The sequence below is a fragment of the Lissotriton vulgaris genome, chromosome 4_1, assembly GCF_964263255.1.
Source record: "Lissotriton vulgaris chromosome 4_1, aLisVul1.2, whole genome shotgun sequence".
Classification (NCBI taxonomy): domain Eukaryota; kingdom Metazoa; phylum Chordata; class Amphibia; order Caudata; family Salamandridae; genus Lissotriton; species Lissotriton vulgaris.
In genome coordinates, this window is record NC_141691.1 from 915,910,351 (window position 1) to 915,921,770 (window position 11,420).

Consider the following 11,420-nt stretch of genomic DNA (forward strand, 5'->3'; position numbering starts at 1 on the left):
ATTTAGAAGCTCCCCCAATCTAGATACTTCAGTAGTCAGGGCATCAATTTTTGCCACTAGAGGCTTGACAATCACTTCTAGTTTGGCCTCTAACAACTTAGCGATATGGTCCAAGAGATCAAAGTTTGTGTTAATGCCAATGTCAGTAGTCATAGTCCCCTTATGGCTGGGAGTACTCCTCTTAGCTGTATCAGGCTTTTTTTTAAGGTGTGTTCCTCCCCCCTTAGACGCTGTTTTCCTACATTTCCTTACTGCTCTCTTGACTGGTGAGCAGTGAATGGAAACATCCATAAGATCATCAGGCGGATCATCATCTAGAGTGTCCTGGTCTACCATAGTTATCTCCGGGGATTCCACTGTAAGAGCACTGGTGGTAACATCAGTAGTAGAAGGGGGGGCTAAGATCGGTCCACTACTGACATCAGAGACAGTAGTTGTTATCTCTGGTAAATTGTCACGTCCCAGTGACTTCCTTCTATCATTGTTGATTTTGCTCACCATTTTAAATAGATAATTGTCCATGGTTACTTTGCTTTTAGCCATCAATAATAGCTCATTACTGGCCCCTTTGATATCAATGTCTTTCAGACCACCACTGATAGTAGGCAGGAACAGGGATTTATAACATCAATGTACTTCCAATTTTAACTACAGAACCGAAACTGCATTTACAAAGTATTCTAAAAGTTCGTAAATCTTACTTCTTAAGGGGTTGGCCCTGCCCTGCCTCGGTTTGCCCGGACTGCACAGACTGTGTAGGTGGAGCTGTGTGGTGGGTGCATCAGTGGAGCTGTGTGGTGGCTGCATTGGTGGAGCTGTGTGGTGGCTGCATCGGTGGAGCTGTGTGGTGGCTGCATCGGTGGAGCTGTGTGGTGGCTGCATCGGTGGAGCTGTGTGGTGGCTGCATCGGTGGAGCTGTGTGGTGGCTGCATCGGTGGAGCTGTGTGGTGGCTGCATCGGTGGAGCTGTGTGGTGGGTGCATCGGTGGAGCTGTGTGGTGGGTGCCTCGGTGGAGCTGTGTGGTGGGTGCCTCGGTGGAGCTGTGTGGTGGGTGCCTCGGTGGAGCTGTGTGGTGGGTGCCTCGGTGGAGCTGTGTGGAGGGTGCCTCGGTGGAGCTGTGTGGAGGGTGCCTCGGTGGAGCTGTGTGGTGGGTGCCTCGGTGGAGCTGTGTGGTGGGTGCATTGGTGGAGCTGTGTGGTGGGTGCATTGGTGGAGCTGTGTGGTGGGTGCATTGGTGGAGCTGTGTGGTGGGTGCATTGGTGGAGCTTAGTTGGAGTATCGGTGGAGCTGTGTGGTGGGTGCATCGGTGGAGCTGTGTGGTGGGTGCATCGGTGGAACTGTGTGGTGGGTGCATCGGTGGAACTGTGTGGTGGGTGCATCAGTGGAGCTGTGTGGTGGGTGCATCGGTGGAGCTGTGTGGTGGGTGCATTGGTGGAGCTTAGTTGGAGTATCGGTGGAGCTGTGTGGTGGGTGCATCGGTGGAGCTGTGTGGTGGGTGCATCGGTGGAGCTGTGTGGTGGGTGCATCGGTGGAGCTGTGTGGTGGGTGCATCAGTGGAGCTGTGTGGTGGGTGCATCGGTGGAGCTGTGTGGTGGGTGCATCGGTGGAGCTGTGTGGTGGGTGCATCGGTGGAGCTGTGTGGTGGGTGCATCGGTGGAGCTGTGTGGTGGGTGCATCGGTGGAGCTGTGTGGTGGGTGCATCGGTGGAGCTGTGTGGTGGGTGCATCGGTGGAGCTGTGTGGTGGGTGCATTGGTGGAGCTGTGTGGTGGGTGCATTGGTGGAGCATCAGTGGAGCTGTGTGGTGGGTGCATTGGTGGAGCTGTGTGGTGGGTGCATGAGTGGAGCTGTGTGGTGGGTGCATCAGTGGAGCTGTGTGGTGGGTGCATCAGTGGAGCTGTGTGGTGGGTGCATCAGTGGAGCTGTGTGGTGGGTGCATCAGTGGAGCTGTGTAGGTGGAGCTGTGTGGTGGGTGCATCGGTGGATCTGTTTGATCGCTCCCCAACCCAGCCCCAATCTTGCTGCCTCTGACGCTGCCCCGATCCTAAAGGAATGTGTTGCAAATTTTGTTGGATCCTTTCCCAGTAATAACCAAGCCCTCCGCAGAACTGCCAGCAGCTGATGGCTCGATATTTTCTCCCCTGACTTGTGTACAAAAATTGGCCCATATAAAAAATCCCTTGCAAACCTAAAATCCCTCCACTCACCCACAGGACAACAACCTTTTGTGTGGATAGGATTTAGATGTATCCACACTCCCTGCCCCATCTGATCAGTTTTAGATTTTTTTTAACCAGATTTTTAAAACATTCCCTTCCAAAAATATGTCTGTGCTATCTAAACCAGTTTCCGTCCTTAAACCTAATAATTCGGAGACTCTAAATGCCCCCAAAAGCAGCCATATCATGCATAACCTAAACATTCTAACTTCATGAAAATCATAACAGGATCCTGGTAATTTCAACAGCACTTGCTGCAATAACTCAAACGATATAGGAGCTCTTACATTAGGCCGTTTGGAATTCTCTCTCTGCAAACCTTTTTAACATTTTTTTTTGCTAGTACATTGTTAATTGGATCAAAACCCCAGTACAGCTGCCCATAAAAAGAGACCCCCGCTAATTTTCCTATCGTTGTATGAGAAAGCCCCTTGTTGACCAACTCTAGGACAAAATCTAAAAGAAAAAGAATGTACATCTCATCACTGTTTACATGGTTGAAAGTCTTGCCTTAACTTATAAACTCGTGCCATGCCAGCATGTAACTCTGTTGAGTGGCCGGCGCTATAGACTGTTCCACAAGCTGCATGATCCTCAATCCCCTAGGGCCCAGATGCTCTTCACTCTCTCTCTCTCTTTCTCTCTCACTCACTCACTCACGCCCTCTCACACACTTTTCTCTTGCTCGTGTTTTCAGATGTCAACCTGCATGTGTCTTTCACAATGCTCTGATGTCCCTCGCCGTTAGTCACAGCCTGAGCCACTCCCATCATTTCTTTTTGTATCCAGGCTTGTCTACTGACAGCTGTACTTGTTGATCGCCATGACAAGCAGCCCAGCTAGCATCATCTGCTTGTGTTGGAAGCTTACCCTGCCTGACCTTTGCTGCGCCTATTGGCCTAAATCGCACATAATTGCTTGAGCTGTATCAGCATGATGCTAAACCATACCTTTTCTGTGCTGCAGATGTTAGCAAACGTATGACATGATACATTCTTGAGCGAATTTCGCGTTACCACTAGCTTGCAAGAGAACTGAAGGTTAGCAGCACAAGGTATTCGTACAGTTTCTCAATTCACGTGATACCACAGAGCATGCCGCCGATGAAGTTATCTACTTTCACAGTTAACAGAGATTAGCTGACATACAGGTAACTCAGTATTTGGGGTTTACACAAGATATTCACTCATGTAAAAAGAACGTTGCACACGCCTATTTTTTATTTGTTTTGAAACTTACAAAGGTTATCAACATAAACCGCTTCCAAGATCGGAGTGGCTGGGGCAGGTGCACGTTCCGGAGTTCGAGAAGGGGACTGTTTTTGGAAGGGGTCACTGTGAATGTGTGGAGGGGCTTTGACAGTCACTTTCCTGGGGCCACATAGGCATTGCACACGCTGCCCTAGCTGTCCACCCACTCGAGCTTTCTTCCAAACTGTCCTTGTGCAGCTGGGGAGGGGTTCCGTTGCCGTTGTTCCCGCACTTTTACATAGCTGCCAAGGTTTCAGATTGCCATGTGTGACATTTTCATAATTTCAGTGTTATTATGAGTGACATTTCAATGACTATGAGTGACACTTTCTCGCGAACAAAATCAAGCAATGAAGACGATTGAAACATATAAATATTAGAAGTTAAACCCATGTGAGGAACAAGAAACTCTAATAAAAATCTTAAAACTGGTGCTATACAGGAGAAATAGAAGGACACTAACTAATAGGACACAGAGAGCTCTGCCCCCAAACAGGCCACTTGTTTCTGCTAGGAATTCTCTTAGCTTCCATGCTCGCAACAATACCAGAGTGCACATTAGTGTTATTAAAAATGTTAATTGAAAGTACAGAGAAGCGCCATTAAGAACAGGGCACTCTGCAGCCAGCCAGCACTTGACTGTAGCGCCTGAAACACTACACAACATTCGGAATGACATAATATTGCAGATGTAAAACAAAGTAGATAACAAAAGATAATGCAAATTTTCTTTTAACTCTTCTATGTAGTTTGATAGATGTGATGAAAACATTTCGTAATGGAAAAGGTCAGACGTTCGTAATGTAAAAAAATAATCCTACTGATTATTTAAGTTTTACTTGTCTTTCATTTTAAAGTGTGTGCGCTATGATTTTATATGCAGTTTAAAGTGAACTGTGCCTATACCTTACACTTGGGCACTGCGAACACCAATGCGGACCAAACATGACAGCTAGAATGGGTTGACCCAGGCGTTAGCTGTAATCATTTTCAAACTGGGGCCATACTGCGTGATCACAGGGGTGCAGACTGAGGAGGTGTTCAGACACATGGCTTTACCCAGGAGCACGACCACTTACAGGCCTCAAAGACCACAAAGCATAGGGTTGCTCTGGGCCACCTTCTCTGGCCGTGGAATTGACAGGCACGTCAGCACACGAAAATGTCACACATAGAAATCTGAAACCTTGGCAGCTATGTCAGTATCAGACGTGTTTAAAATAATTGTGCTTTGAATTGGATTAGCAGCAACCCAAACACTTACTGGTGTTTAAAATAATTGTGCTTTGAATTGGATTAGCAGCGACCCAAACACTTACTTGTACTCTTTAGCAGGCAGTGCCATCAGCGGAAAGGGCCAGCCCGCTGCAATGACTTTCTGCAGCCCCACATACTGCTCCTGGCAGCGGCCGCGGTGGGTGCATGACTCGCTCCGGCACCGTAAATCTCATGGCTGCTAAAGTGTAGTGCAGCACTCCTCCCGCCATGAAGATGTGGGTCCGATCGCGGCAGGTTCTCGCAAAATTATGCAGCGCGGCCGGCCCTCAATGCGGATGTGAGGCAGCTAACATCACTGTGGCCCTGCGGCTCGTCTATTAAACGTGTCCTCACTTTAGTAAATGCAGCGGCGGGCGAGAATATACCTTGGCGCCCCTGGTAAGTGCCTAGCTGTGTCAGCCAGCATCGTGCTAAGAGGGCGTCCCGCTCCCGCCATTAATTGAACTGCGTGTCAAACAACTTAAGCCGTGGCGCGGCAGGAATTTACAGCGGCGAGCGCCAGCCTGGAGCCAGCGCCGAGGATTGTCACAATGTAGCCGCCTAGCGCTGCCGCGCTCTCACTCAGCCCACTAGCTGAGTGCTGCCATTTTTACAACATACCAGAGGCGGTGCGTCCATTGGGGCGTTGGGGCGTTGCCCTCCCAATGCGCACTGCCGCCATCCGGGACCGCCAGTGTGCCTAGTAAAATAAAACATTATTGATGATTCAGGAGCTAGTTTCTGGCCGGCCGGTCACCGGGCCGGACCAGAAACCATCGGGAAAAGGGGGGGTGGGGCTGTGCAGGGGTGCTAGTGCGCGTGTCCTCTTTCGGGCAGGTCATTTTTCTGCCCGGTGGGAACATGCGCACTAGCCCCCCCCTTTGGATACTGGGGGTTGCCTCATGCCGCAGCCCCCAGCCTCCTAATGGGGCGGGGAGTTTGGCTGCTCTAACCAATCCATTCCTTGACCTGCTCGATGACGTCTGGGATGACGTGACGTCACTCACCTCCTTAGTCACTCTCACCCCCGCACCCGCAGCCACTTCCACACACAGTGCTGCTGCCCGCTTCAAACGTCGTGTGCGTGCTCCTCCTGTCCTCCTGATGGTAACTCTTCTTGCTGCCTCCTGAGCTGGACTCCTACAGTTACCGTAACGACATCGACACGACAAGGAGAACTACTGAGATGAGTCACAATGGTGATGGTGGTGATTACCGCCCTTTTGAATTTTATTTCAAACTCCCACCCGTTACGTATTATCCACGATCCCACAGCTGTACCCCCCTGAGAGTGCCATGGCGGGTTTGGGCATCCGGCATCGTTTCGGTCTGTAAGAATGTTTTTGTAAATATAGCGCCTTCTATGGCAGCCGGTTTGATGTTTTGTAGTGCCACTGCCGCGACTCTTGTTCCCCCCAGGACCAGGTGCAGTTGCCAGGGGTTTATGTACAGGGCTGGGCTGAGAATACAAAGCAGCCATGGCGATTCTGTCTCTCAGACTCTCACGCGCGCTTACAAATAAGGCAGGTGACGGTGAGGTTCCCCAGTCGGCATTTTGTTGTATTAATAATGTGCCCTGGCAGGGAGGGGGGCGCGCGCATATAAACATGGTGGACGTATGGTGGACGTGTGATTCTGGGCCTATAAGTAAACCTTCAGTAATCACAATTATCTATCAGAAGGACATTTTGGATTTTTTTTTATGCAGGAGCAATTCAATTTAAATCACCTTCGAAATGCTTTGCGGCGGCACGTGGGATATTTGCAAGTTACAATTAAGACCAAAAAAGACACATTTCAAAGCAGAACAAAGGGCACAAACATAAAAAAAAATCAGCAGTGATGAAAGGCCCCAGGCACAACCACTCCAATGGAAGTCCACAGACAATCTTCCGCGGGTGCCGTGCCCTCTACCAACACCTTCGACAGGTGATTTCAAATGACCCTATTGTGCATCTTTAGCGCAGCGCCAACTTACCCGAGGTCTAGGCTCTCATCCAAGGCGCTATGCTCCCAGGTCTTGGTTACCGTCTTCGCCCTTAAGGCTCCACAAGTCAGCGAATCGATCATCTAAAAAGCAAAGTTGTTCTCAGCTAGACAGAAGCCCCAGGGTTATTTTTACGATGTAGTGCAATCCATGTTTGCGTTTTTATGCGCAGGTCAACTTGGAATAACATTAAAAACGCGAGTGAAAATCGTGAGTTATTGAAACAAAAATATACTCGGAAAGCCGTGAACTGGCACATATAAAAACAGCCTGCAAATATGTTTTTAATTACTGCCTTTTTCAGGGAATAATAACAGCACGCATGCTCTGGTGATTGATGCACTTTCATGGAGAGAGCTGTGATCGGTCTAGTCATAATTTTGACTACTGCTAAAGCAGCTCAGAGTGTTAATGTTTATGATGCGAAGCACAAAGTGTAGCATGCCTATCACAGATTTTTTTTGGATAGCTCAGTGGGTTGCTGCTTTTGCCACAGAGATCATTCTGTTTCTTGAACTTCATAGGTTACCATCATTCGAACATAGCTCAGTGAATCATGACTGGCATCAAAGTGCTGCATGTAAACTGAAAAGCATTGTTTCAGAGTTACAAAAAATGTGCCTCAATTTTGCTTTCCTAACTGCTGAATGAGTGCAATTTATTTGCAGGTATTTACATCTTTTGTGTGTTTGAGGGTAGGCGAAGTGGCTAAAAAGTATACATTATTCTGTAACTGATTTGGCGCTCCTAAGCCAGTACGACCCAGACTGTGAGTGTGCTATGAATTTGTAACAATGGTGATGAGCACTGTTCAAATGAACTGATATGAATTTACACAACATACAAGTGTGGGGTGAGAGCAGAGGGTGGGTGGGTGGAGGTATTTATTTAATTATTGTAGTTTATGCAATTTTTATATACACCTACAGCCTGCAGATTGCTTACAATTGGTTGGTTTTATTGTCAGTCTCATCTAGGGTGTGATCAGTGTGTAATTTGTACTTTGCACACTGAGTGGGGGGTGGGGTTGGGTGGGGGGTGTTCGGGCACGCGCGCCGCGCTCGCGAGCTTCAGTGCGGAAATAATTTTCCGCCTCACCAGGTTCAAATGTCACCAGCCGCCACTGCAACATACATCATTAACTATTTATGAAGTAAGAGTAGCTGCTGGCACCGGCAGCAGCACATCTCTCGGACTTGGAGCAGCAGGAGCCATGCACAGGCGCCCCCAGTGGCGGGAGCTGGTACGTCGGCAAAATGCGTGACAATGCATTTCAGTGCGGTGATGCGGAACACCGCACTGAAATGCGTGAGTGTCAAACCTGATGAGTGACACTTGACAGGACTGCTTTTAACTGGGGAATCTTCAGCCATCCTGACGTGCTGCCTGTCCACCAAAGGTGCCTCTGCACATTGTCGTGGCTATGAAGTGCTACAGAAATATTGCTTAAAAGCAATAACATACGACATACTTCTCAAATATCTATGTGGATACTGATGCATGAGTTCATTTATCTAAAAATGCCAATTCGGACACCTGACAGGCTCAGAAAACAACACAAAAACATGCAACAAACAGTATGAACAGATTTGCACAAACGTTTATATTTTTTCATGCTGCTTTGTTGGCACGTTCAGCTTGCGCGCCGTACACCTGCACTTCCGATTGCCTGTAAACAAATTGGTTTGTTTTAGCAGTTAAAGGTAGTTACACAGTGTCCAGCCTCGCAGAACTTTATCGCTGCCCAAAACCCTTACAGGATTTTTCAAAATGTCTCCTCGCGCAGCAATGCCTTGCATTGTGGCCAGGAAGAGCCAAGGCTGATATTGCCAGCAAAATCCCATGGGACTTAATTTAGAAGGATAGGATCTCAAGAGAGAGAGAGAGAGAGAGGGCTTTAAATTGGAACATCTCCCCTGGCAGCCCCTACCACTTTCCAAACTCACCCTCCTCTGTTGACCTCATCTGCTGTGACAGATGCGAGGATGTGGAGGGGCTGAAAGAAGACGTCCCAATCAATAACGTGGAGCGACAGAGGCACCGCTGCACTTGGTCCACACCCAGAAAAGCTAAATCTGATATAAACTTGTGTAACCAGGGACGGACCAGAAACGGCAGCATAGTGAGTGATAAAGACACACCAAGCAGCAGCCAGAAATGCACCACAGCAGCAGGAATGCATAATAAGTGTGGAACTATGCTGCATTCGTGTTATTAATAATGCATGTTTCACAATTCAATCTAGATTATAAATACAATTTGATGCCATTAATAATTTATAACCACTCAGGACCCTAATAATTATTTTCTATATGCTTCTTTGCTGTACATGACTTTTCATTCCTCTGCATTTGTCAATGTGAATTAATACTATAGTTTTAAAAAATTGTGGGTTTCTGACTTGTTTCTTCCTGAAACATTGCTTAATATTCACGAGTGTGTGAATGTAGCTGTTGGGCATTTGGAAACAGTGATTGGACTGTCCCACCTGTCACCGCAGAACCGGGCATTGGATGTAGTAGACCTATGAACAGCAGCTTTCCAAAACAGAGGTGGGCAGATGGGCAAATTCATAGAGAACCAAGCCAGTATGGAGCCAGAGCTCTGGCTCGACTCCAAGAGACAAAGCACGAGCCGAGCCAGAAAAGGATTTAGCAAGTAAAGCATGCAACAAACGTCCCCTAAAAGTATGATGAAGACTCTTTGAAATTAAAATAGTTTCTTTAACCTTTAATTTATGTGCATTAGATAATACATCTGTAGTGTGTGACATTTTTTGAAAGTAATCATTTCTAAACATGAACTTATAAGCATTCACGAATATACGTATGCACTGAGGACGTCGCCATAAGTGAGGCAAGGTGTATATTTGTTATGTACATAGTATATATGGCCAATGTTGTTGTTACAAGTTAATCAACATTATTTGCTTTTTCATAAGTGACATTTTGGTTTAGAGGATTGTACATAGAATTACTTCAAAGTGCCCCCAGACACTATTCACTCTCTACTACTCTCTCTCTACTCATTCTCTACTACTCTCTACTCACTCTATTGGCATTGTAAATGACAATGCCATTTATTTATCTGTTTTCAAAACCAACACATAAATAAAAAGTTTGTCATTTACAATGCCAATAGCTCTAACTTTTGCAAAGGCGAGACCGGTGCATTATAAATGCTTGTGTAGCTGGGGGGCGAGTCTTATGCAGTTCTTTGCATGAGGCCGCGTCCCCTCATCATAGTGATTTTTTTTAAGTTGTCCGCTATGTGACTACGTTGCCCAGTCCGGCGTTTTGCTTTGTATCCCCTATTTTAAAATCTGAGAAATATGACAACCCGTCCCATAATGCATAACAAAGAAAGGGGTCTGGCTGAGGGAAACTTGGGGAGCTCTGAAAATGTGGGCAAGTGTCACAAATTAGGATACTCATCTCCGTTTGGAAGGCTCGCTAAATTGGAAATACCTACAAAATACGAAAGTGAAAGGTAGGTAGCGAAGGATACTAAAAATCGTTAGCAGCAGAAATGGGACAAGCAGGAAAATGATTACTTGGTCTTGGAAGCGAACTTCATCAGCAGGGTCTTCTTATTGGAATTCAAGACTGGGAAAAGATGCAGGCATCTGCGACTACAGGAGGTGGCGCCCCCCACTCGCAGTACTGCACGAGACCAGCTCATCGCCATTCTACTCCTACTGCGCGCGTCTATCGTGCAGTGCTGTGGAGAAGGATTGACAATGAAGAAGGACTGAAGAAAAGCTCACTGTACCGAGCCAATCACTAAAACCACGATGATAACAACAAAAGAGGGACGAGCCGAAGGAGTAGCTGCAGTATCAAACAGTTCCGCTTTCAGGGCAACAAGAATGCTTTAGGACATGCGAGTTGATTAAAGATTTGAAAAAACGAGACAGAATTTGAAGTTGGTCATATTCCACAAACTTTCCTCTTTACAAGTGACGTGGAATTGTATTTTCTAATATAAATTATAGACAACAGCTAACTTTAAATATACATATATAAATACAAATATGCTTACTATTATAGGATAGAGCTTAATACTGTAGGCCCATAGTGAAAAAAGATACCTGGTAATTTTGCTTAGAATAATTAAATAAAACACAGTCTAATATGGCCACCACTGTAACATGCGATCCGCCCATTAATATTCACTGGCATTTTTCGGTTCTCTGCTGCCTATATCTGTCATTAAGAGCAAAAGATAAGCTACTGCTCACTAACGAAAGGGTGATTGATTGAATGCAGGTCACGTTTTGCCACACGTTTAGTTAGGATGGTTTTCCATGCGCGAAGGTGTTTTAATTCCATAAGTCTAATGAGAAAAAGAAAACTGCGAATGCCACAAATCCAAGTAATGTTCATTACCCGCAGCAAATGGGCTGGGTCTCTCAAAGGGGCGTGCCCTATGTAATTAAGGTGGTAGCTTAAAACACCTATGCTAAAAACGCTCTGCTTAGCATAATGTGCCGCAGGACTGGTGTTTATTGTTTCTGTCACTGCATCCAGATAAATACAGCAAGTAACATTATACCTACAACAAGCCAGGACTGCTGTCTTTGTTAATGGCTGTTAGTTGCATAATATAAATAAGCAACAACTATGGCTTCATTGTATATAATATTGAAAATATTTCAGTCCTGAAATAATGAGACTGTGAAAGAACTATAACGAGTCTCTTTGAAGTTA

The 11,420-nt window shown here is 46.4% G+C and overlaps 1 protein-coding gene across 2 annotated transcripts in view; it reads right to left on the bottom strand.

Moving 5' to 3' along the window:
• Positions 1-10,480, bottom strand: part of RBFA (ribosome binding factor A) — a 101,359-nt gene extending 90,879 nt beyond the window's left edge. Inside the window, exon 1 of one of the 2 annotated variants that reach the window (XM_086965190.1) lies at positions 10,265-10,480. In XM_086965190.1, coding sequence (XP_086821316.1) covers positions 10,265-10,398 — 134 coding nt within the window. In that variant the 5' untranslated portion in view covers positions 10,399-10,480. The remainder of the gene's footprint in view (positions 1-10,264) is intronic. The other variant, XM_086965191.1, reaches the window with a different exon arrangement.
• Between the last annotated feature and the right edge of the window lie 940 nt (positions 10,481-11,420).